The following is a 27,775-nucleotide window of genomic DNA, read 5'->3' on the forward strand; positions in this document are numbered from 1 at the left end:
TTTCCTCAGTCAGGAGATCTGTTCAGTCTCTGAAGATATGCTCCCTCTTGTGGTCTTTATAGTGACTAACAGGGAAAAAAGTTTCATCTGCAGGGAGTGAGTGGGTTTAATATAAATTCTAAATGTATAATTATATACTGTGTTATTTGGACCGTAATGTTTAAAAACAGCATTAAATGTATTTATTTTTCACAAGTATTTTACAGTATGTCCCTCCCCAGCCTTTTAAAATCACTATGTATTTGACTTGAGTAAAATCAGATTATTTAGTTATCACATTAAGTGCATTTTAGATTAATTTACAAAACTTTTACAGGCAGTTTTAACAATAGCTACATATTTCTGACCAATGAAATAGCTAAAACCTGCAAATAATAATAATGATGATAAATAAATAAAATAAAAATGTACTTCATTAAAGTGAATTACCACTTTACTCTCTCTCTCTCTCTCTCTCTCTGTCTTGGTTTAGCAGAGGGTTGTGTGTGTGTGTGTGTTGTTGAATTAATAGTTATATATTTCTCATGAATGTACAAAAACTTTATAGCTTATGTGACTGAGGCTAGTCATCATGTTGTTTGGTGGAAATGGCTGAGATGTTCTTTGGTTAGGCTACATCAACATGAAGATGAAGAACTGTTTATGTGAGATAATTGCAGTCTCTCATTTTCCTGGATAACTACATAAATATTTCCTGTCTTATCATACACTGACAAGCACAAAAAAAAAAAAAAAAAAAAAAAAAAAAAAAAAAAATCTGGACAGACGGGTTTTAACGAATATCGACATTTTAACGGTCATACGGTCGTTAGCAAAACATAGGGAATTTAAACATTACTCCGTGGAACATAGTTTATTGTTACTGAACCAGAGATGAAAAGCGCATATCTTCGGAGCAGATGACAGTGTTTCTTCACTTCCTGATGGCGAACAGGGATCATATCTGGTGAGTTTAGCCGAAATCTTTAGCTTTTGTTCCCAAATACACTCGCAGGAGATAGACGTTTCATTATGCCTGAGTGGAAGACACGTAACGGGAAGTTTTGAGTCCAGTTTCAGGGTTTTACGGGAAGAGGATGCAGATATTCTGAGTATCCGCAGCGGTTCCTTGAGTCCAGAACCGGAGAACAAAGAGGTACATTCCCTGCTTTTCCAAAAGAGTCCGTGTTCGTATTCAATGAAGCTGTCTGCACTGGACGTAGCGTGAAAATGTGTCAACTTTACAGTGTACATCACAGCTGGACTGTTTGCAGTGAAGGTGGGGGTGTTATACGAAAGGAAGATGAGTAATTAAAGATGGATACATGTGGGATACGAACAGTGTTGTGATGGGAAAAGTGTGAGGAGATTTTAAAGCTCATTTCGAAACCACAAGTCTGCTAAAGCTCATTTGCCCGAGGGCATTTCTGTGATTAAGGATATGAGTGTTTGTCATGATAGTTTATTTTTGAAAGTCAGTTTCTTTATTAAGTCAGTCAGAGTCAGTCAAAATGTAACATTTCCTCCGTTATTACACAGGGGTAAATATTCAGTTAATTTAAACATTTACCATGAAATGCTGTCACAGGGTATCCGAGTAAGTGTCACAATGGAACCTGCCTGGTTTGACTTTTCAGTAAAATGTAAACAGTCAAACAATTCATCATGAAACATCATGTTCATATTTCTACGTTTATGATTTCATATTTAAAATGCCAGGACAGGACAGAATTCACATTTTGTATTAAAACTTAAAAAGGCTACTGAGTCATATGTATGGTATGAACATAATAATGTGTGCAGGCTTGATTTGCCAGCTTCTGTTTGGCACCACTAGCAGGGACCTGTGCATAGAAGTGACCTCAGGTCCAAAACATTAGCCATGTGGATAACTGGCTTCATTAGTGGCTGCGGAAGAAAATGATCAGCATACAGTGCACTAACAGGTTGTTGTGTTTTCCTCAGAAATGGCTCAAGATGCCTTGTGAGACTGAGAAAACTTGCCTGCTGGCTCCACAAACATCATGTGGTAGTCACAAATATGAAATCCCAGGAATGGGAGAGGACAGGTACTAAAAGTTGCACACACACACACACACACACACACACACACACACACACACACACACACACACATATATATATATATATATACTTGATCACATTACACAAATAAACATTCTTTTTTCATATATTTTTACAATTCTAAACAATTTTTTACTGTAATATATTTTACAAAAGCACAACTGACATGATATGTCTTTGTATTCCTATACTACAGTGTTTTAGAAATGCTGAGCTACTCCAAATTCTCTGATCTGGAGACATGGCTGTGTATGCCCTCAAATTTGTTACCCAGGAGCCGGGATTCAGTTTGCTCCTTGCCTTCACCGTCCCATGAGAATGGCACTGCAGACACAGAACAAGAGTCCAGGTAACATGTTTGTGAGAGAATTTTAAGGATGGGTCTCGATAGTTCCTGTTTCTTTGTCACAGACCAGTTTGATTGCTTTTCTTAGTGTAGGCGTTTCAGTTAAGGTTTGTGTGTGTGTGTAGGCTGTTTGCTTGGTAAGCAGTGTCTTGCTTTATCTTATAGACATGCAAAAGGATTTTTTAGATTTTGTGTAAAGACCACTTAACTGTATACTGACTATTGACAAGCAGCTAACTACTGTACACTTTTTTTGTGCAAGTTCCAAGCCTCTTCTGTGGTATCTTTCATCTCACATATTCAAATAAGTCTGACTCACATTTGCATTTTGCTTCTGTAGTTGTTAAGTAGACATGCAGTAACTGAAATAATGCATAAATAAATAAATGAAAAAAATATCATCACAGTTTTTGCAATTACTATGTTTTAAATACTGAACAAATATATGTGTGTTTATATATATATATATATATATATATATATATATATATATATATATATATATATATATATATATATATATTTATTTATAAATAGTCTTGATGTTTAGTTTAGTGCAGTTGCTAGACTGCAATTCTTTCAGTGACCACATGATGTCAACATTTACACAGTGTTGGGATCTGCCAGTAAAATCAGCTGAAGCCTAAAGGTCACACCTTATTTAAAGGTCCAATTCACGCTATTTACAAACCATTAACTGTGATTATTACCTCAATAAACTCCTAATTTGCTGCTTATGAATAGTTAGTAACGTAGTTGTTAAGTTTAGTAATTGGGCAATATTAGGGATGTAGAATACGGTCAAATACTAATTCTAATAAACTAATCTAATAATCAGCCATTATGTTAATAATAGGCATGCTAATAAGCAACTAATTAAAATAGATAACTACTCCCTATACTAAAATGTGACCGGGGTCATTTTTAAAGGGGTCATATGATGTTGATAAAAATAACAATATTTTGTGTATTTTTATGTAATCTGTTTTTAGGTTCAAAACACACTATATTTTCCACATAATGTATATTATTGTTTCTCCTCTATGCCCGGCCTTTCTGAAACGTGTCATTTTTTACAAAGCTTATCATTCAGAAAAGCGAGGTGTGCTCTGATTCACCAGCTATCCAGTGCATTGTGATTGGCCGAATGCCTCAAGCGTTTGACGGAAATGTTATGACCCTTATACTGTGATGCGTGTCCCGGTCAGAAAACTGGTACAACAAGACAAAAACAATAAAATCCATTACAAACAAGCCATTTGTTGCATCCAGTGGGGAAATAATTGCAGATTATAATGACTTATACTGTCTTTTTATGTGTTGCGTTGCATCATGCATCATAAACATAAAACCATGTCTGCATTTGTCATCAGAGAAACAAGCAACTATTCTACACTGCTCAAAACTCCCACATGTTGGGCTCTTGGGGTTTCAATAGGAAATCAAAACCAATCATGTCTTCTCAGCTACCTTTTATATGGCACTCTCAACAAAAAGCGAATCATCAAAGCACCCAAAACCATATGCTGCAAAGTAAGAACAAAAATGCAATGCATACAATGACTAAGACCAGCTAATACAGTTTTAATCCTACCTGGGGCACAAAAAGAAACTCACCGCCATTAAAGTTGATATAATCAGGCTACATTCATAAGCTGCTCTGCCATTTATTAAAAACAAAAAGCAGGGTTTCATACTGTGATGGTGTTATTACATCTCTCAGTGGAAACAAAGCATTCACTGGAAACTTCTCCTAACTTGCTACAGTTAATCAAGCCTCACAAAAGCAACACAGTCAACTCTACCATCAGATATACACTGAACTTGACTCTTGACAGACTGATGTGGCTTTTGTGTGCGCGCACGGCTGGTGCACTTCAGCTGAAGGTGCAATTTAATATTTATGCCGGGCGCTGAAGGCTCAGTGGGGCTGGTTTTTGTTTTTTTACTAGGAGCTTTCTTTTTATCCCAGAGCGATTACGCTGTTGATTTGACTATGAAAAGGCTTTAGCTATGGGAAGTCCTGGGCAAAAACTGTGGCGTTAAATCTTGCAGGTGCATTCAAGTTTAAAATGTTGCTCATTGCTCAAATGGAAACACATGGAAAATCTTTAATAAGTTGTTTTACATGAAGAGTAGAAGTCTATGAGGGCATCATGTTTACAATGGAACGGATTGTTGAATTCTTGTTTAGAAGAAAAAAATCAGGATCATGCAAGAGAGGATCATGGAAAAGCCAAAGCTATACCCTTCCTGATTCCAGGTACTGTATGTCCTCAACCAGAAAGGGATATTTTTAGTCTTTTTTGTGTTTGTTTATTTGTATATCTATTTGTTATTTTTATTAAGACTGCTGCTAAATGTATTACTACGGTACATTGAAAAATATTTCATCTTCCAAATTGATCTCAATTTTTTTAAACCCATCTTGAGGTATACAGGTGCATTTCAATAAATTAGAATGTCGTGGAAAAGTTCATTTATTAACTCAAATTGTGAAACTCTTGTATTAAATAAATTCATTTTAACTGTAAAGTAGTATCTGTAAATTATTTTGTGATATACAAAAACTGGTGAAACTGGAAAATCATTTAATGTAGTTTTCTGGTAAAATACTAATGAATGTTACTTTTTGGAGGTAAAAAACAACAATTCGTCTTATGATCTACAGTTTAAAAACTGTATATAAAAAAGAAAAAATGTATTATATGTGATTTTATAATGGGTGTTAGTATATTTTAAATATTATTATTATTATTTGTAAATTGCAGTTTTGAAACTTTAATATGTAAAGGTTGTTCTGTTAAGTATTTTACATTTTGTAAAATAATTATTCTGGCAACCACAGCTGCCATTTTATTCTGTAATGTTGACAGTGTTTTTTTTTTGTTTTTTTTTTTACAGTGTAGAACACAATGTACTCAAACTAAGCATTAAATGTACTCATAATTTTGTCTATACAGCTTGATGTGTTTAATATAATGCTTCAAAATACTCTCTCATTTTGTTCACATACACATTTTTCAAAACTGTAATTCCCTTCTTTTTCTGACATACAGCTGAAAGCATTGATTGGTATGGAAATAAAACATGCGTTTATCCCTGCTGTTATGACATGCTGTGCGGTACGGGGGAGCTCCATTGTGATCGTGAAAACATCACACTATGACAGCTAATTATAGTGGAGGGACAGCAGAAATGAAATCTCTTTTGTTCCACAGGCCCCTGGAGAACGAGTCTATCCATCTGAGCCAGTGCCAGGAGAGGGAAACCCATCTATTGCCAGTTTCAGCCGCCCCTCAGTCCTCATCGCCCCTGTGGACCACCTCAACTCCTCTGCCCAAGCCCACCAGAGACTCCTGTCAAGGTGGCGTGAGTGTGAGGAAACGCCGGCGCCTGGCAGCCAGCCCCGGAGGACTACACTGGGACGCATCAGGTATGCCAATCACAAACTGCATCCATTCATCACAGTCCCCAATACCAACTCCTCTCCAAAACTCTTTTGGCTCTCAGTATGTATAATTGTGCCAGTGCTGTGGGTTGAAACCTTTTTCAAAAAAGTACATATGTGTAGTTTTTCAGTGTCTGAGTTTGATGAACCACATTTGGAGGTCTTGTGGTTCCTGAATGGATTGATTTCTCATTTCGCTATTTTTTGCCAGGCATTGATGTTTGTTTTTATTTGCTTGATTGCCTGCTACATCAAGCAATTTGCACAGTTTGACATACATATTTGTGAAATTCGAGGGCGAAGGCTCTCTGCAAAATTAATGACTCGAGTAATCTGGCTAATTGCTTCTGCTGAGAGTGATACTCTCACTGTGTTTGCTGCAATTACCAATAGTAAATGGCTGATGCTGTGGAATACTGTAGGCACTGTATATGAAATGCTAATTTATTTTTGCATATCTTTTGACATATATTGTGTTATTTTATATCCACTACAAAGCACATCCAAATGAAAACCAAATAGATGAGACCCAGCAATTAACCCTGTGCTGAAAATACTCTGCCTAATTTGGTGTTAAAAATTGCTAGTAAATCTTTCATTGTGCCGTGTTATTATCTAATCTTGGTTTAAACCTTTTTTTGTCAGCATTTCTTTCAATTAGCGCAGGTTTTGTATTTCTTTTTGGAAGTTATCGGTCGTAGGCCTCAATAGTCTCAATGCACCTTAGATTTTGAGTGCCAATAAATGGTAATAATTTTTACCAGACAACAGTCACTTAAAAAAGTTATGCAACTGAGATGCATAAATCTGAGTCTAAAAATAAACACAAAACCTGTCTTAATTAAAATAAAAGTTAATTAAAAGAAATGAATAGCAAGTACAGTTGTCATTTTTGAACAGGAACACCACAAGTGTAAAAAGGTGGGTAAAAAAATCCCCAAAAGTTATAAAAATTATAAAATTGTTTGGAAAATTGTTATAACCTGTGTGAATAAAATAAGTTTTAGTCCAATGTTATAACATTAACTAGCAAAAAGAAAAATGGAACATAGAGATTAAAGCACATTTTTAAAAACCAAGAATATTTTACAGAAAATATCAAAGTATGTGTTTCATATTAGTGTTTTAACTAACCTCATCCAGTGCTAGAGTTCATGCTGTTATGCTGGCACTGTCATTAGTGCTCATGTTGTATGTGAAAATGACTCCTAATTGCAGGTTCATTTGTGGCTCTGCCCTAGTAGTGGTGAACCTTTGGATGGCATAATGAGCAATTCCGTTTACATGGACTTGTCAAGGAAAACAACATTTCCTGGTATCGAGAGATGAAGAAGAGGCAGTGATATTTATTTAGTCACTCTCCAACCCCACCTACCCTTCAAAAGAGTGTTATCACTATCTTTAGGGGTGGTACGGAATGGCAGGAAATGACTTTTGTTAATGCCATAAACAGCTCGGCCTATCTCTGGAAGAGCGTATGACTGGTATGTAAACAGTGGATGGTGTTACTGGGCACTTGGAAGATTGGTAAAGAGTTTGTTCACCATAAAATGTAAATTCTGTCATCATTTACTCTCCTTTATGTCATTCCAAACACCACTTTATTTCTTCCAGGGAAGATGAAAGGAGAAAATATTCACACTTTTCTCCTTACAATGAACACGGCCTTTGGAATGACATGAGGATGAGTTAACCCCTTAACTGTCACTCATATTTTTGAACATTGACTTTGTAGTGCACGATCCAAACTTAAATTTGTGACTGAAAACATTTTGTAACATGATATTGATGTACCATTTACATGGTAATGCAATGTCTGATTTTAAAATGGGTTTTAAAGGATGAATTTTGAGATTTTAAGTTTTCAGTTGATATGTAATTTCTCATGATTTATAAAATGTGATCGAGAAAAAGGCAACAAAGAAGTCTTGTTTTTTTAAATTTATAATGCCATTTATAATGTGTAACTTGTAAGAATGTAATACTTTTATTCAACAAGAATGCCATACATTTCTCAAAAGTGACATTTATAATGTTACAAAAAATTTATATTTTAAATAAATACTTTTTTTCTGACAACAGCAAAAAAAGTATCATGGATTCCAAAGAAATCTTAAGCAGCACAACTGTTTTTAACCTTGATAAGTCTATTAGAATGATTTCTGAAGCATCATGACAACTGAAGACTGGAATAATGACTTTGCTATCACAGGGAATACATTAGATTTCAGAATACAGTTATTTTAAATTGCAATAACATTTCACAATATTACTGTTTTTACTGTTTATTTGTTTAAATAATACATGCAGCCTGGGTAAGCATAAGAGCTTCTTTCAAAAACACTGATGCATTTTGACAATCTCAAACTTTTGAATGGTAATGTGATCTTTCAGTATATACTGCATAAAATACAGCTGACAGTAGACTAGTGCTCCATTCTGAACTTATATGTGATCAAATGTAAGTTAAGTTTGATTCAGTGTACTTAGCAGAGAAAACATCATTCAGTAAAAGTTTTTTTTAGGACAAGCTTTATCAGATTCAAAGATTTGCAAAACATCAGCCTAGCCATGCTGTTGTAAGCATGATGTAAACAATGACAGTGTTTTCCACACCTTTATCTGGTTTGTAATAGTGACTGTTTTCCGTACCTAAATTCACCTTTGGGCTAAAAGTGAAAGACATGAAAAAGAAAGTGTTGATGTGATGCCCCTCTAGGGATCATGGGATTGTTTCTACAGAAGTGTTGAGTACACATATTGATGTCAGCAGTGGCGTCAGAATCAATATTTTATCCAAAGAGCTCCAATGGGTGCTGGGTGTTATCTTCCTATAATGACACCATCATGTGTAACAGAATGAGTGCTGCGGGAGGATTGTTTTCAGCTACTGGGTTCTCTGTTTTTACCTGGGGACGTGAGATTCAGCCTTAATGTACTAAATGATACAATCAGTGTTAGATAACCCCTGTGTACAGGGAAGCGCTTAATGACACAAGCGGGAAATTATAGCTAAAAGGGGTTGTCTGGGTGAAAGCAGTTAAGTCATTCATTCATTTGTTCATTCATAAAGTCTTTTCAGAAAGTTTTTTTCATTATTTGTTGATATTACTTTGGTATGAAAAATCTCAGATTATCTTATAAGAATGAATTTCTTGTATGTTTCTTTTATGTTATATAGGAAACTATATTGGTGTAAACTAAATTACATAAAAACACTGATTCTAAAATAAAGAATCGGTCTATGAAGAATCGGTAAAGATTTTTACGTTGTTTTCTACTTTAAAATAAATGTCAAATTATGTAAAATCACAGTATCCACAAAAATATTTTGCAGCACAGCTGTTTTAAACATTGATAATCATGAAGAAATGTTTCTTGAGCACCAAATAGAAAAATATTAAAATAATTTTTGAAGGATTATGTGAAGACCGGAGGCATGGCTATTGAAATTTAAGCTTTTACATCAAAGCAATAAATTAAATGTTATTATATTACAATAGTGTGCAGTGTGCAGTGCACTGCCCCAGTCATCCAGTAGAGGTCACAATTGCATTTGAGCTTGGACACATAACTGAACAGAAGCCGTGTCGGTTGTCCCGAAGAGATGATTGAGAAGCAAACAATAGAGTATTTGTGTTTTTTCTAACCACAGCTGTATTAAATTTAAATTCCATCATTTCTGAGCTTGTAGGGCAGTAGAAATTCAGCCATTTTTTACCGAACCTTTCATTTCCCATTAAAATGTCATTTGTCATTCAAACTGTAGCCGATGATTAACCACACAGCAGTGTTTCAGCATTAAATGGAATTGTAGCAACTTTGAGTACTGTGATGTCAGATGATTTGCAAGTGCCAACTATGAATATTACTATTGATTTGTTCCTGATGTGTGGTTACTTTTGTTAATTGAAAAAACAATTAACATTTGATTATGTCCCATAATCCTTTGCCCAGTCTCATCAGCACTCATTGTTTGCACCTGTGTCTCATTTACCTTGTTAGCTCACCTTATAAAATCCTGGTTCTCTCTGTCTTTCTTCGTTAAGTCTTCTGTGTGTGGGCAGCTGCATTTCTTAGCCTTTTATCCTTGTTCGCTTGTTTATTTGTCTTCATTATGTGGACTGCTTATTGTGTTCAACCTAAAACCTGTTTTGACTACAATTGTGGATTATCCCTACTATAAACTTCTGCACATGGATCCTCAGCCGTCATGTCTTTGTGCAGTTTTGTGGCAAATAATAGTAGTGAAGTATTGAATAAAACATTTTGAAATTATTTGCAATTTTACAAGACTGAAATAGTATTTTCTTGAAAAATGTACTCCAATGATCTTTGTCTCATTTATAAAATGATATACTGTGTCCATAATTCTGTATGCATTATGTGATGTCCCAGCAGATCATGATTCTTGGTCATATCTCCCAACTAACCTGCACATTATCAGCAGATTTGTTGCCAAACTTTTACTAGAATGGTTAATAAAGATATTGTCTTCCTCTAATGGGCCCGGATGACATGCTGTGTGGCTTTTGGCAAGAAGTATGGCCTTCCCGATGAATGCCAGCATCTCTTTACCCACTGCTTTTGAGGATGAGGAAGATTGAACCCAAATGGTTGTCATGGAAACTGTGATCATTAGCACCAGATGTGGTTTGTTTTAAAGTCTTAAGATTCTTCTCACGTGTTAAATTTATTTGGACGCTGTGTTAAATTACTCTTATCAAATGCTTTACTCTCAGCTGTGCTTGAAAGACAGCCTCAGCGCTTCATCAACATGCATACGTCCTTGTGTCCATCCATGGGTGCTTTTCAGACATAATGGGTAATTGGACAAATTAGATCAGTCCCATAATTTGTGTTTTGATCGCTTATTTGACTTTAAAGTGGGGTTGTTCTGTAAAAAATGCTTTGCAGACTCATTCAATTTGTTAGTGCGCTCACCCCTGGAGCCAAACTCAAGCTGTAGGAGGTTTTACAAATAATGTCACCGCCGCTGATGTGATATAACATCTTCACATAACACCGAGCTGCTTGGTTATGAGTCTTTGTTGAACCCAGACTCCTGGGATTAAATGTCAAACCTCTTTACTGTGTTAGTGACTCATCAGTATAAATATAAAGATTCAACTGCTAACACAGGTATGGATATCTAAATGGTTGGCATTGTAATATATTGTTTTAATAATGTAGTTTGCATGTCAGATAGCAATATGGTGTGTGGAAATGCTGTGAAGGCATCAAGCAGATGGTATGCATACTGTAGATGCGAGCTCATAATGTGAAAATAATTTCTAGCTGCGCTAGCCAGAGCACCACAGGAATCTGTCGTCAGGGACCAGTGAAGGAACTTGATATGGTTCAATTGGACACATGACACACACACATACGCTGCTCCCATCAGTCCAGGTTTCATTCTGCTACGGTCACCATCATTTCCATAGCAATGCGCTAACAAAGTTAGTCTACAGTATTTGTTTGACAAGTGAGATTATATAATGTATGACTGTAGCGTGCAATTCACACTTGGATTGACACCTGGGTAACTAATAAGAGTTGTTGAATAGCATAAAATGCTGAGGTGTTCAGTGGACTATTTGTGGATTTGTCAATGGAACACATGGATTTCCAGTAATTGGGCTGTTTTTAGTTTTTTTTTTTTTTTTTTAGAAAATGAACCTATTTTTTTTTCTGATGCGGTTATTTCAGTTGTTCTTGGCAGTTGGTATTGCTTGCAGTATCTTGGAGAATATGAAATTATATAAAATGATAATTTTAAAACTATGGGGTATGGATGTTTCTTCAAATGTGGGCAAGTAAACAATCTGAAAAAGACATGTTTCTACACAATGTCATTTTACAAATCTCAAATTACAGTATGCATTGTGTCTAATAGCATTCTGTGCAGAAAATGACATTTTAAACTTCATCATAAAATGGACTTATACTGTATGACCTGCTTGTATGTCATTGGAAAAAAAACACCCATGAATCAAAGTATTACTCTCTGATACTATTGCTGTGCTGTGCTACAGTGTTTGGTGCTTCTCTCTATTGACCGTCTGCATTTATGTGGCTTGTTGATTGTTTTCACAAGCTGGCATCATATACTGTATTTGAGCTTGGTTATCAAAATGTTCCAGATTTTGTCTGGACACCATTCAAATTCATTACAGATGCAAAACATAGTGGATTGTAGCTGTAAAACGGAATTCATAAATGTTTATTTGACATCTTCAGAGGATGTTTTCTTCACAACAGGCGAGGTCTTCATGCAGTTTTAATTGTAAGGGGAGGACATGAAACCATGCAATGTGTTGCCCAGTGGATAAAGAGCAAGAACTGCTGCTCACCAGCTGATATACAGAGAAACCAAACACCCCTCTAACAAACCTAGAAACATATGGTGCATGTGTGTGTTTACATTATAAGCCTCCAGTTTACAAGAACTGCTTTATTAGATCATCAGGATACTACACTTTTAATTTTACTTGAGGTGAAAGTGAAATTTTTAGTCATTCGATTTATGTGGTACAATAGGTGGTAATAATATTTTTTTTACATCATGTTCTTTACTATGATGTTGTTACAGACATGACTCACTAGAGAACCATTGGGAAGATGCTTTATCAGAGCATTTAAAATGAAGTGAGAGCATGGGCTATTTAAAATGGTTAGAACGTTCTATTCATATTTCTTCTTATTGAAGTGATTTCTCATATCTCATCGCTGCTGTTTTCTACACTGTTTAGGCCTAAATTTAAGATTTATGTATTTGAAATGCATATCTAATTCCCATCCATTTTGATTACACAGTTTTAACATAAACTAATAAACTTATATTTGTCAGTTATATATATGTAAATCCACTAAAATTGTGGAATAAGCAATATTCAGTTAATTAAAATGTATGGGATCGAATGAAATTGTATTTATTGATGATAAATATATAGTTTAAACCTGGTTGTTCTGTATAAACTTATTCAGTTTTTTCGTAACGTTGTCTTACCTGTTTCATTTATGTAAGGAAGCTAGTTTCTGCCACAAAATATAAATATGAAAAAGGTAATAAATGCAACTTTTATCTCGCTATTCCGACTATTTTCTTGGAATTCTGAGTTTCCATTTCACAATGCTGAGCTTATATTTTGAAATTCTGAGTTTATATTTTATCAGTTCTGACTTTTTTTTTGTTCTCATAACTGAAAAACAATTAAGAGAACTGTGAGATAAACTCATAAATGAAAAAAGTTTAAATTGTGAGATAAAAAGTTGCAATTACACCTTTTTTTAGATTTATTATTATTATTATTATTCCATGGCAAAAACAGGCCTCCATATGTACTGTATGTACATCACATTAAGCTTACAGTATGTTAAGACTGTTTAAAAAGATGTGAAGTTTAAATGCAATTCATATACATAGATCCTAAATGTAGGCCTAAATATTTTTGTGAACACAAACACTTCAAAATGTGTGTTCTTGTGAGGGGAGGTTTTGGTCCTATCCTCATTCTCCGGTGTTTTCTTTCTCTCTGGGTGTCAGCTATCACTTGAAGTGTCTGTTTCTCTCTTTCAGGGTCAGTGCTGCGTGACCATGACCGAGGGGAGACGTTGTCACTGTCGGAAGTGAAGCGCTTTCCTCGGAGTGTGGATTCAGAGAGCCGGGTCCCAGAGCCTTGGAGGGATATAGTGCCTCTTAGGAAGACCATATCCATCGATGACCGCCTTTTCCAGCAAACGCCTAGAGAACATCACAGACTCCTCAGCCGAATAGAGAGGGGCAAGAAGAAACTCAGGAACATTAATGTGAGTGGAAGAGATGTTTCATATAGCTGTCAAATAGAGCTCAGCTTAGGAAATTTCATATTGCTCCTATATATAAATGTGCCCTTCGTTGCTTGTTTTAGCAATGTCTTGTTTAAGGACATTTCTTAGCATATCTATCTTTGTAGGCAGATATTGATGTAGTGCATACAGTGTTTCGACAGTTTCACAGCTGCTGAGCTTTTGCCATGAGGTTCTTCATAGACGTTCAGTTGTGTAACAGTTCAAAAAAGAGGTACGCTTGCACAGAATTCATCCTGGAGTTTGATCATTGCTGTCTATTCAGCGAACACTCATCTGTCATCCTACACCAGTGAGTCAGTGCTTTGAGGACGCACTGCCTTGTAACCTTACATTAGGGACTTTTGCAGAACATGAATTCCATATGCATAAATTTGCTGTAGAAAAGAAGCTGTATCTGCAGTTCTGAGAAAGCTGGTGTGTATATAAATATAGATTTTAAGAAGGCATAGATAAAGAAGTATTTATGAAGTATTAGGCTTTTATGTGCTGGTCTCAGATAATCATGGCCATGAATAAACAAACAGGTCTGCACATTTCTAGCTTCTCGGAATGGATGTTTATGGATTATGGGTGGATTGCATCAAACTTTACCTTTTTTAAAACTCATTACTGAAGCACATGATTCAGCACAACTTGGGGTCATTTACTGACAACAAAGTCCTTTATAAATTGGAAAAAAAAAAGTGAAAAAGTAAAAACATTTTGATCATGAGGCATCTATCAGAAGTTGGATCCCTCTGGGTGAAGCGTGGCTTATTAATATTTTACAACCTCCAAGAGAACACTAAATAGTAGGGGTGTAACGGTACGTGTATTCGTACCGGACCGTTTCAGTACAGGGTTTTCGATACGGTGCACGTGTGTACCGAATGCAATATTTTGATTGCAAAACATAGGTACATTTTGTGCCTTTACACACCAGAATCTTGCCTGACGCGGCACTGGCTCGCTGCTGCTACTGTAGGTGACATAGAGGGAGGCCACCGAGGCGCCGACAGACCAGGATCTTGTCTTCACAACAACAATATCTATACTTCATGTTGGTCATAAATATAAAGCCTACTGATAAAGGACACCGTCAACAGTATTGACGGCAAAATAGACTATGTTTGTCAGGTGCAATATGCCAGTGGTTCACCGGCCTAAGGTTTTCAAAAGGCATCACGCGAGTGTGAACATCACTACAACTAGGAAAAAAACTATTGAAATTCAAACGCAGCTCCTGTCGCATTTAAAAAGACTTTACTCTTTGGAAAAGTTATATATATTTTTTAAATATGAGCAGGCCTACAAGCTGGGATTGTTAATGCTGCACTGTAATCATAGTTATTTATTTATATTTTTCATTATATTTTATTATATGATATTGGTTTGAGACTGAGAATATTTTATTTAGTGGAGAACTTTGCAGCAGTATTTTATTTCTTATACTTTTAAATTTTTTTATATATTTTATTAAAAAGTATTTAATACAAATTGTTAAAAAAAGTTTATAGTAATAAACAACCTACAGTTTAATGTTTGCATTTCTTTCCCTTACTGTACCGAAAATTAACCGAACCGTGACTTTAAAACCGAGGTACGTACCGAACCGTGATTGTTGCGTACCGTTACACCCCTACTAAATAGATAAATGTTTCTAATAAAACTAGAAGTATTAGAATTCATATAATCAAGGTGAAAGCAACAATCAAGGATTTAATTCAGTATTCTACATTACAAAGAAGATATAAAATATCTCACATGGGGAAAGGTGAATAATTCTTTTTTTACATTTTTGAATTTGTTCATTTATTTATCATCTTATTATTTATGTATCATTATTATTTATTGTTTCAAAATAATTTTCCTTTTATTAAAAAAAAACTATTTTAATAAATATTTAAAGCCATTAAAAAAGTTTACATTTATATATTTTTGAACTTGCTTATATACACAAATCTTTGAACGAACTGTTTCACTATAATGAATCTAACTTAATATTACTTTAGATGCTATAGAGGGCAGTCTTGAGCATGCACCTGGTGCAAGAAGGCCACAGCAATTCAAGACTAGTGTGCTTAAACAGCAATGCTGTGTTTTTGTGTAAAAAATCTCTACATTTTGGTAAAAGTAGCTTGTTATTGGAGACGTTAGTCTTTTTTTAGAACTCATGCTACAGCCGTTCTAAGAAAATACTTTTCCATGGTTCAAAATCTCACAATTCACAAATCATCCAGGAATTAGTGTGCTTATCTCAGGAAGGAAATCATGCAGTTCATCATAATGCAGATAAAAAATGAATACTGTGTATTACTGTATATTGTGAGGTATCGGATCCTACTGCACATCAACAAAGCTGAACATCAGTATGGTGTGTGGAAATGCCGTGAAGGCATCAAAGCAGATGGTATGCAAAGATGCGAGCTTATAATGTGAAAATAATTTCTAGCTGCGCTAGCCAGAGCACCACAGGAATCTGTCGTCAGGGACCAGTGAAGGAACTTGATATGGTTCAATTGGACACATGACACACACACAGACGCTGCTCCCATCAGTTCAGGTTTCATTCTGCTACAGTCACCATCGTTTCCATAGCAATCAATGAATGAAGTTGGATTCTTAGTGTGTTTCAAAGTCAGATTACGTAACGTTTTAATGGTGTAGCATGCAAGGCATAATTGCATTGATGCCCTGGTCTTAAAGAACTTAAAGAATCTTTGAAATACATAATATTCTGAGATTTTTACTGCTTGTTTGTGAGTTGTTGAGTGGAAAACAAGTGTCCAATAATTGGTCTGTTTTAAGGGAAAATGTATTATGATTTACTTTTGGTAACACTTTAGAATAGGAAACACTTGTTAACTATTAACTACAAAATTTCTCTCAATAAATTCTTAATTTGCTGCTTATTAATAGTAAATAAGGTAGTTGTTTATGTATTGGGTAAGATTAGGCATGTAGAATAAGGTCAAGTGGAATAAGGCATTAATATGTTCTTAATTAGCACTAATACATGGCTAATAATCTAGTAATATGCATGCTAATAAGCAACTAATAGGTGTTACCTATTCTAAAGTGTTACCACTCAAACCATTGCAGTCTGTTGGCCATATAATGTAAGCGGATGAGAATCACAGCTTTGAGAGTCATAAAACATACACAAACAAAACCAAATGAAACCCTGTGGCTCATGATGATACGTTAGTGATGTTATGTTCTGTGCCTGAGCATGTGTCAAGAAATCCTGGCAGTTTTCAGTGAAGCGTGTATAGAGGCTTGTATCACTTTAGAGCAATGATGTCACTGATGACATCTGAAGCCTCAACTGGCCTGACTGATTCAGGAAGCTGTTCAAATGTTGTAAATTCATAGTGCTCTGTCCTGTTAAACCCAGCCACTTTCCAGTTTTAGATTAATAATATTGCCCTTCCTGCCTATTATGAGCAAATAATTGATTTACACATATTTGATAGCCCCTTTCATTTCAAGCCTACATGTTTATTACACAGTTATTACATTTAAATTAAGTCATTTAGCAGATGCTTTTATCCAAAGCGACTTACAAATGAGGACAATGGAATCAATGACCATCATGGCCTCCTAACAATTCCTATATCTACTGATTGGCTTCATCACTCTGTCTCCTCTCCACCAGTAAGCTGGTGTGTGGTGGGCGTTGTTGCGCACTATGGCTGCCAGCACATCATCCAGGTGGATGCTGCACACTGGTGGTGGATGAGGAGATACCCCCTGACAATGTAAAGCACTTTGAGTGTTTAGAAAAGCGCTATATAAATTTAAGGAATTATTATTATTCATATTATTAGAAGAGTCATCTTCATCGAAACAAGTTTGGAGAAATGTATCATATTATATTACTTGCTCATCCATGGATCCTCTGCAGTGATTGGGTGCCGTCAGAATGATAGTCCAAACAGCTGATAAAACAATAATCACAATAATCCACAGATAATCAACATGACTCCAGTCCATCAATTATGTTTTGTGAAGAAAATAATATTGGATTATTGGGATCCATCAAGACATTTTATACTTTTTTTTAAACAAACCATTGTTTCCGACTAGAATACAAGTCCTTTATACATAATATTGTTTTCTCTAGTGTAAAAGTCATATTTTTCTGTATCAGGAGAGAAATATGCACCGATCAAGCTCACAAGTGAAAAAAGAATACAAATAAAAAAGAACATTGCCATTGTCACATTTCATCACTTGTGATGAACAAGGTCTCAGAAAAACATTCACAATGTCAAATTCTAGCACAAGATCTTTTTTTTTTTTTTTTTTTTTTCATATTTATAGAAACAAATCTGTTTTGTGATGATTCCAAAATTACTCATTGATGTGGTGACAAACTATGGGTCTCATTCATGAAACATTCATAAATATACGAGTAAATATCTGAGTGATTTGCGCGTAAAGAGAACTTCCCGAAAACTCCTGATTCACAAAAACTTCGTAAACGTCAGATGTGATAGTGCAATGTGTGTGTGTGTTAATGAATTCCAAACAGTCGTAAATGGGACGCGCGTGCACGCTCACTCTCAATTACCATAAATCCCGCCTATTAAATCCGACTGACAACTATATATGAGCATCATATTATGATACCAAACGAAGGATTTCAACGTTTCTTCTCAAAAGCGACTGAAAAAGAAACATTTCTCAGCTGCAGAAATTGAAGTTTTATTATCAGAAGTTCATTCAAAACGCCACATTTTATTTTCAAGCGTATTAGTGGCGTATCAGGTCCTAAAAAAGGAAGTTTGGCAGCATATTACAGATCCTATTACTGGCTCTCATAATAAAAGTTAAAAGAAAAACCGTATGTAATTAATATATATAATATTTTTTTCAAAATGCTGTGTAAATATGTACCCGATTAAGGTGAATTAAAATGCAGCCGTATTAATGAGCAAAACGTTCAGACGTTAAACGCACTATTTACGTGTGGCTGGGAGCAGGTGTAGATTTCTTTCGTACCAACTAACATTTGGAAAATACGAACGTTTTAATGAATCCGAAAATTTACGCCAAAACCACTTTACACGCGATTTACACAAAAATTCGTTCTGCTCGTGTTTCATGAATGAGACCCATTGCCCATAAGAGACGGTCTATGGTACTAATAATATTTGATCAAAATGTTTATTCCAGCTTTTGCCCTGTCTGTTAGATAGTAAACATCACATAAAAACTTTATGCATGTATGTTTCAGTAAAAATGAAGACTCTGATCCTTCAGAGCTGAAAACAAAACATGCACAGAGGTTTGCTTGAACAGACACATTCATACTTTAATGATCCTTTTCTGATTTTAAAAGACATAGAAACACATGACAAGAGTTTGTAAAGATATAACAAAAACAAAAAAAATCTCCTTTTGTCTTTGTGGGTTTGCATAGGCATGAGGGTGAGTAAATAATGACAGGGCTTTTGTTTTAGTTTCATTCCCTCCAGACAGGCTAACAAAATAATAGGGCGCTAGGCTCATAGATAATCTGCATACGTTATAAAGATTGACTGGGAATTTTACAGTCCAGCTGGAGATGATTTCCTACTAGTCTAGCAATTTTTTTTTATTATTATTACTACATTCCTTGCTCTCCTATAATTTCCTAACAATTGTTCCACTGAAATTGTTCTGTGACCAAAAATATGAGAGACTAAAGTTTGTGTTTGCTCTGTTTTCATACCAAATGCAGAATTTCATGTCACCCAGTTGTTTTTTTACACCTTGTCGAATGAAAAAGTGCCATGTTTAAGCGGTGCATTTGAATCCTTGGGCCATTTCCAAAGAGACGGATTTCTGAGAAATGATGTGGACGTAAAAAAAAAAAAAAAAAACATGGGTCCACTCCACAACCCAAGTTCCGTTTTTTCATTCCCAGAATGCTTGTGGATGAGTTGTCAAACTTTATAGCCCCATGGCAGGAGAAAACACAGTTACACAGATATTCCAGAATTTTCCCCTGCTCACAGCTCAGGCATGACTGCATGGAAAGTGTCAGCGGAGAGCTCCTTTGTTATGGTGAATAGTAAAGCCTTTAAAATCGAAATGCACCTTAAAGCGGAGTCTGCAAGACCCTCTGTGTAATTATGTTGCCAGTTTATGTCAATCACTCTCTAGCACTGATGGTCATGAAATTCAGAAGGCTAGAGGGTTTGTTCTGATGCTTGTGTTATTATGCAAGGCTTGATATTCTGACGTATGAAAGTCTGAATTGACGCATAAGCAGTGAACTGTATCGAAACCTTAAGAAAAACAACTATACAAATCAGTGAATGAGAATATTAGATACCCAGCACATTGAAACAGAACCTCTTGCTGCAAAACTCATATTATTTTGTATGTTTCACTCGAACTGCATGAGCTCCTCAAGTTTGTTCTGAACTTGTTTACATGGTCATTTCATTTTTGTAATTATTTATAAAGCTCTTTAAAACTCAGTGACACAAATCTGCTTATCCCATTACTGACCTTGTAATAATTGTTTATTTATTTTGCCATCAGTGATTATTTGGTTTAAATTCTTTTTTTTTTTTTTTTTTTTTAATCTGACAAAAGATATGTTGGATGCTGCAGACCAATGCAGCAATTTATTGCCCTTGATTATCACCATATGTTACCATGGTGCTTGGTTAGTGAGGGTCTGAGAGTTGAGTTATTCTACTCAAGGTGCTCAATGCATTCAGGGTGATGTAATTGAAGATCCAGAAGCTTTTAAAACCAATCTTTCCAAAAACTGGCTCCCAGGAATTGTTTCATCTCATGTATTACTGCTTCGGGCATCAAACATCTTTAGACAACAGAACAGCTTTGAAAAATTAACCTTCTATAATTGTTACAGAACAACCACTTGAACCTTCGTTCATACTAGAATAGCATCTCCACAACCATCTCCACATGATTGCGTAATGGATTTCAATCAGTGCTGATTGATAATAGCAAAGCCTATTCTAAGAAACATACAAAAGCTTTAATTTCATGGATTGTATGGAGAATCTCCTACAGAGTTTATTCTTTACAGTTTCACAGTGTTTAAGGTTAATGTATCTCCTTGTTGTGTTTACTCACCACTTTGCATTCCCTCTTTCTAGTGTCCCTATAGTTCCTGCGCTCCAATACAGCATAAGGTCTACATTGCTTCTAGGACTTTTCTGGGATGTTTAGCTCCAGACCTCTCCGACATTCTGTCCTGTTTCCCCTCCCCTCCTCCTCTTTATGGTGGTCTCTGGCAGCGCCTGCCGGATTCCTTCGTGTCTATCACTCTAATCAGGCGGCCAAACTCATTACAGAGTCCACTGAGTCAAGCGCCGCCAAAAAGAGAACTTGCCTGCTGTCTAATGGGGGAGGGCTATTTTATTTTCCTTTTGGATGGGGTGCGGTGGTCTAGTTCGGAAGACTTGCTTTCTACAGGTTTAAGTGTGGCCTTATATGAAAGTTTGCTTCATTAAGAGACCATAAGGGGGCAAGCTTGCCCTCTCTCTGCCATGCCGGAGCTGTTGTCTGGCCCAAGGTGATGAGCGTGGGTAGAAGATGTTACAAAACAATTTCAAAGCTGTCTTGCACCCAGACGTCGTAAAAGGTTGGATAACAATGTGCAGCTGCTTAGTTTAAATCTCTGATTTCAGATGTTTATGAATGTTTTGTTTGTGTGGGTGGAATCAATTTAGCAGCACATTAAGAGGGAAAAGAAAATGCCAGGCCTTCTTACTAAGTTATGGAGAGGAGAATAAGAAGCTGTGAATTTAATGCTCAACATTTCCATGAATTATTAATGTAGCTTAATGCTAAACTCATTACAAGATAAAGTATCAGCAAAACAAATGTTTGCATTCAGAATTGCATTTGAGCTGACCGAAATCCATACATTTATGTAAAATTTTATGATAATACTATCGATCTGAGAATGATACAAAGATCCAGAGCTTTAGTGGAAGCAAAAACATCTGGTCACCTGATTAGTGGTATAGAAATGCCGTCGAATCTTTAAATCTTTTATTTTTTTTCCCCCTTCTTTTTGTTATTTGAAGATTTACATAACAAAAATAACAACTTTCCAAAGTGATTGTACCCTACTGAAACACCATGGTAAAAAATAACTTTTAGTTTTGGGATATTTCGGTTAATTAAAGGTGTGTAGATCTTAACATATTTCATGCTTGCATATTATGCCTGATGCATAATATGTCAGTGAACCTTTTTGTCCATCAACATCAAAATTTGATTTAATTTAAATTAATTTGAAAATTTATTTATTCATTTTCATCATTCCCTTTTTTCCCTTGAACACTATTTTATTTATAATGCTTCTAAGTGGTCATATGAATTATTAGTACAGACATTCCCTGTAGTTTCTCAAGTAATATATGCTAAAAAGGCGGCATTTATGATAATTATAAAACAATGCTGTGTAGAATAGTTTTAGCTGATAATTTAGAAATTTAAAACACTGCAGGATTTGTCAAACAATTACATATTGCATTTACACTTGCACTTGGAGCAAAATATGCTCCAATTATTGAAGCTTTAATCTGATAAGGCAAGAATTGCCAGTAATCGTCATAAAGCTCATGTTTTTCACACCAGGACAGTGTGTTCCTGCACAACTGCACACTAATGAATAATGAAACGGCACAATTTGCTAATGTGTTGCTGAATGCCTGCACCATATGAAAGCCGGTTGTCACCTAAACATATAAAATGGTTGTGCAGGCCATGAATTTCAGCAATCACTTAATATTGCTGCCACAAGAGCTGGGAGCTGCCAAGACCAGGCTGCCAGGGGCATCACCACAGCCCCCTCTTCCTCCCAGACCAGAAGCGAGATCTGGGCTATGAATGCTAGCATTGCTCCCCTAATTGGGCCTGGGAGAGGTTTAACAACCATGCTACAGTTTACTCTACTGACAAATAGAAAAATAAAGGCCTTGTTCAAATTAGCACAGTGAAGTGAGAAGTTCTAGAAGCCCTTGACTGTCTTGGCTGTCAGCTCTGAGCTTGCCTGGCCTAATCTACAGAAAGAGGTTATTTGAGTTCAGTTCAAGCTATTCACTTCATTCATTACGTCCAGAGCTGAAAACAGACTTCGGTTTCAGCCGAGAATGATCCTTTAAGCTGGTATGAGCAGGGTCAAGAAGCAGAAGACTCTATACGGAGTTCAGAGGGCAGATTAGATAAACCAGGCATCCATAATGATCCTCCGGGTGCTAAGCAATTAGCATTCAAATGCCCTGCCATCCGCTATTCCTCTTGACTGAGCCGTATATAAATTAGTCAAAGTGAATTATTGATTACAGTAATTTGAAGTCATACACCTCCGGCTTCCTCGTGGGCTGCAATTGTAGCTATGCTCACGCTAACTAATTTGTCCAATTAACTTGCTATTAAATACCGTGCTGGGTCCTTGATCTGTATTGACTTTTTTTTTTTTTTCTAAATGTGTCATGAAAAACATTTTATCCAAATCGACTTGCAAATGAGCAATGCTACAACACAAACAATTCTGCTTAAATAATCCACCGGCATTGCATTTCCTCTTGGCTGATTTTGGATTTGTTTGGGGACAAATAACTTTATGACTGGCCCTGTACAGTGGCATCACTAATAGTTGGTTAACACCAGGGGAGTGACTAACTTAAAGTGGCTTACTTTTGCTTACGTAGTAAACCCAAAACCATGTACCTTTCCAGTAACATGCTACTTTTCCATTCAAATAGTACATTTATGCATTTAGCATATATAATTGGACTGATATTTATAAGTGAGCGTTTAAAAAAAATAGTAAAAGCAAGTTAATACACTACTTACTGTTCAAAAGTACCTCTAAGTTTGATTTTTTGAAAATCTATATTTGCTACTTTAACTAGAATACTTCATACATTCAATATCAGCTTATAGTATAGCATACTATATCAAAACACTAGCTTTACTGTAGCTTAAGTAACTTGTAGGCACAGTTTTGATTCGCTTCCACATCACTGGTCAACACATTATTGATGCTCATGTGAAAATCAATTGTGATGCAGCAGTGGAGAAAGGTTTAATTCATGCTGCCATGGCAGAAGCAGGATTGTTCAGTACTGTAAAAAAGGAGAATTGCTATGGTATTTATTTGACATGTTTATGAAGGGACATGGTAAAAGCTATCTATATGTACAGTAAGTCTTCACTTGTAAGCTCACAAGACCAGATGTCTGTCCATCCAAGAAGATATTTTGGGATGGTGAATACTTCCGTTTCCTGTCTGCCAGTGTGTTAGATTAGAGTTCGCTGCCAGAATTTATCTGTCCACCGTATGCACAGCTGCAAAATGTTTTTTTCTGCTGTGTGGAGGTTTTAGTTTTAGTATGAGCTTTCAGACACCTGGTTTATAGCTTGATGCCTTACTTTAACACATTATATGAATGAATGAACTCTGTTTGTGCTGTTTGATTTAACATTGTGTTTAATCTTCAGACCTGTCAGAGCAGTGTTCCTCCAGTGACTGTTCTGCATCACAACTAGAAAGACCGTACCATTGCATTGTCTTAGTCTCTGTTCATGTTTTAAAGCAATTACAGCCCTTCCAGACTCCTTTAATTCCCAAAGATTGACAGCTGTCGCCCCTGAACTGTTGTATTGGTCCAGAAGGTTCACTGACATTAAAAAACAGGCACACTCAAGAGCAGCCCTGTGTTGTGTTCCCGATAGAGCTTCCTGAGTGTGACATTTCACCAAAATCAACAAGCCATCAATAGCAATTCTCTCGATTAGAAATCTCAAAGCTGCTAAGCTCAAAGTGCTGGTCGGCTGGCATTTGCTGCTCTCAGACATTTTGCTGTGGTCACATTTTCACATGGTTCAAGATTGCTGTCTCATTTTTACTGGATTGTGTTTGATCTGGATTTTCAAGTCAAAAACACGACCTTGTTGAGTATGATAAAGTCTCGTTATGACAAGTAAACTGACTCCATAAAGTAACTGACTTCTTGTTATTACAAATTTGTTTAAAAAGCAGTTTCTTGCACTTTACACTTTGTCATAATTGTGACATTAGATCTCACATATGCAATTTTTTATTTTGCACTTGCAATTGTGAGTTTATCTATCATAGTTTGGGAATTTTTATTTAAAAATTTGACTTTTGTCAGTTTTACTGTAGTATCATGGGAATGCTATTATAGTTTTTGTTAATATTTTGAATGAGTAATTTTAGTTACATTTTTGGTAACGTTGGGTGTTTTGTATTGTAGTTTTTTTATGTCTATATAATTTTTCAAATATGTATTTTACATGAAATTAAAATAACTTCTAATTTTATATATATTTCAGCTAAAAAAATTTTTTTTTCAAGATTGCATTTTAATATCAAATTTGCAATAAAATCTAACAGCAAGGATACTGTACATTTTGTTCTTTTAACTCAGAATACACTAAAAATGATCCAATGTGTCATCCAATGTGTATGCAGTATAGCATAGGTTTAAATTTAAACATTATGATTTTCATTTGAACTTAAACTTTATATTTGATATCTTAGTATCTGATGTGTATATGATACCTTCATTCATTCACCTTTTAATGTGACCATGTTGTAATCTACTGAATCTGTTGTTTAAAAAGAGATTTCTGACCCAAAAAGTGCAATATTGAGAATTTCTCCCATTTCTACAAATGGTTAGTCTCATTATTTCTTGCCAGGTTTTGTATGATTTTGTGTATACATCTGATGTTTAGCATTGACAGTATGTATGAAACATCTAACCTGCCAAAAGGCCAGTTTATGGAAATGTTAGGGAATTTGATGTCAGTTTGTTACACACAATTACACTCATAATGATCATTGTCATTCATCTCCAGCTGATTTCATCAAGACGCTATGCGAGCAGATAAGCAGCATTTATGGAGGACTCAGTCCCTCTCGGATATATTCACGACTCTTCACGCTATGTGCTTTGTTAGGAAGCATGACTTCAGTCACAGACGCTGCTGGGTTTGGAATAGAACATTGTGTACCACACACTGTGGCAAGTGTGTCATCATCAATGGAAATTGATTCAGCTCGATTTTGTGCATCTCAGTGAGTCACATCATATACTGTAAGACGTGTTCTTTCAGTATGTGAATATATATTTTTCTTTACTTCAGGAGAAAGAGGCTCGTGGCTACTGAGCCTTTTGTCAATATTAACCAGAAGAACGGTCTGGACAGTGTAGTAGTATTTTCATTTCTTTTTATATCAGTGTGATATAGTGATGTTATTTTTGTGCAGATATTGATTTAAGGAGTATTTTTAACATCCAGTGGCACAAGCACTTCAGATATTGCTTTGCACGGAATTTACAGATCTACAGATAATTATTTCTTAATTGCTCATTTCTTTTGTTTGGTTATTTAAAAAGGCTGATTGCCTTGCGTTCCTGCTTCCGTTTCACATTAAAGCTAATTAAGGACTCCTCTCATGAGAATTAACTTTGAATTAACTTTTTAAGAGTTGGTTTCTTTGAACAAATGATGCTATTAAAACAGAGGGGACCAATGAAAGAGTGGTGTGTGACTGGACTCTTGAAATGAGGAAGCAACTTCTCTTCACTGTGTTTAAAGAGCATTTATTTTTGTAATTTTACTTTGAAACCATTTCCGGGTATTGACTGAACACCATTTACTTTAGACTTTCAACAAACAGCCAATAGTTTGAACGATTATATACTCTTAAAAAAGTTCTTTACTGGCATTAATATTTTCATGAATAACCTTTAACATTCATGGAACCTTATATAACCTTATGATATAATATATAATATATACACAGCTGGACTTAAAAAGTAAAATAAATGGTTTATATATTGTTCCATTGCATTATTGTTCTCCATTCCATGTTTCACATTTTATACATTTTTGCTTTTCATATTTCATATTCATATTTTTTGCCTCCCTTGTATCCTCCAAAAAACATTCCTGCAGTGTTTATAATTGCATACAATAACAAAGACCACATAAAGAACAAAGTGCTGTATGCTGTAACAGCTCAAGCATCGTACAAATCTATTTTTGTGTACTTCACCCATAATAATACTTATGATGCGTTTCACTTCATGTGAGTTTCATGCATCGGTAGTTGATCGATGTGCACGGTTTTCAGCACTTGTACATGCCGTTAGATGTCAGATGAAAGGATATGCACATCTACAAGAAAGGTCGTTTTCAAAACATTCTCGAAAGTTGCTATGACAACAGTGAGAGTGCCATTCCCAAGCGTGGGGACACAGTTTCTGGTAACAGAAGTGCTTTGGTATCTGCGTTGATTACGGCATAATTAGAAAATTGAATATTTCTGTTTGGCATTGTAGTAATAGAGAGTGTTAATATCTTTAACTCACATTATGTAAGCAACGAGGGGCCACATTTACACATCTGTTTTATGCATCTGTATGTCTGCTGTGGAATCCTAGACTAGTAATTCAGGCACTGTAGTTTCATGCATTTTTGTCATGTTGCCTTTATTTGACTTATGGGTAATTCAATACCTATACAATCTAGTATTAGTTTGGAAAAGTTCATAATTGCATAACAACTGATTTACTTTCCAAGCAAAAGCATAAAGTGACAGTTTTTAAACAAAACTATTTATATAACTAGTTTTTTACTTTTGAGTAAGTTTTCAGATAGTCTTAATTTAGAATTAATCAAGGTTAATTTATCATTAATGTTAATATAAATGATATTTAAAGTTGTACTGTTTTGTTCATTTAATTTTGCAGAGTCTTGGAGCCACTGGCAGATACGAAACCCATAAAAAGTAAGTGGTTTATTTTACATCCTTCACCTTCTAAAACTCCATGCAGTTGTCCGAAATGAAAACGGAAAAGATAAAGACAAGAAACAGATGTTGAACTAATGACAGCACTATCAAATGTTGTTCACAAAATTGACACACTTGAGAAAACTCATGAATATGATGAAGTGTAACTACAGTTGGCTAATGAGCTCGGTATGAACTCTATAATTATATAATAATCATTGCAAGGCAGTAAAATTCTGTATTTCTGGTTTAGACATGTTCCGACTTCAGAACC

General features: G+C 35.4%; 1 protein-coding gene across 1 annotated transcript in view; it reads left to right on the top strand.

Moving 5' to 3' along the window:
* Positions 1-772: 772 nt before the first annotated feature.
* Positions 773-27,775, top strand: part of LOC128025394 (ankyrin repeat and fibronectin type-III domain-containing protein 1-like) — a 66,502-nt gene continuing 39,499 nt past the window's right edge. The window contains exons 1-6 of the mRNA XM_052611724.1: positions 773-1,135; positions 1,945-2,048; positions 2,261-2,413; positions 5,632-5,846; positions 13,441-13,670; positions 27,461-27,498. Coding sequence (XP_052467684.1) covers positions 1,957-2,048; positions 2,261-2,413; positions 5,632-5,846; positions 13,441-13,670; positions 27,461-27,498 — 728 coding nt within the window. The 5' untranslated portion in view covers positions 773-1,135; positions 1,945-1,956. The remainder of the gene's footprint in view (positions 1,136-1,944; positions 2,049-2,260; positions 2,414-5,631; positions 5,847-13,440; positions 13,671-27,460; positions 27,499-27,775) is intronic.

This window comes from Carassius gibelio, chromosome A12 (genome assembly GCF_023724105.1).
Source record: "Carassius gibelio isolate Cgi1373 ecotype wild population from Czech Republic chromosome A12, carGib1.2-hapl.c, whole genome shotgun sequence".
In the NCBI taxonomy this organism is placed as follows: domain Eukaryota; kingdom Metazoa; phylum Chordata; class Actinopteri; order Cypriniformes; family Cyprinidae; genus Carassius; species Carassius gibelio.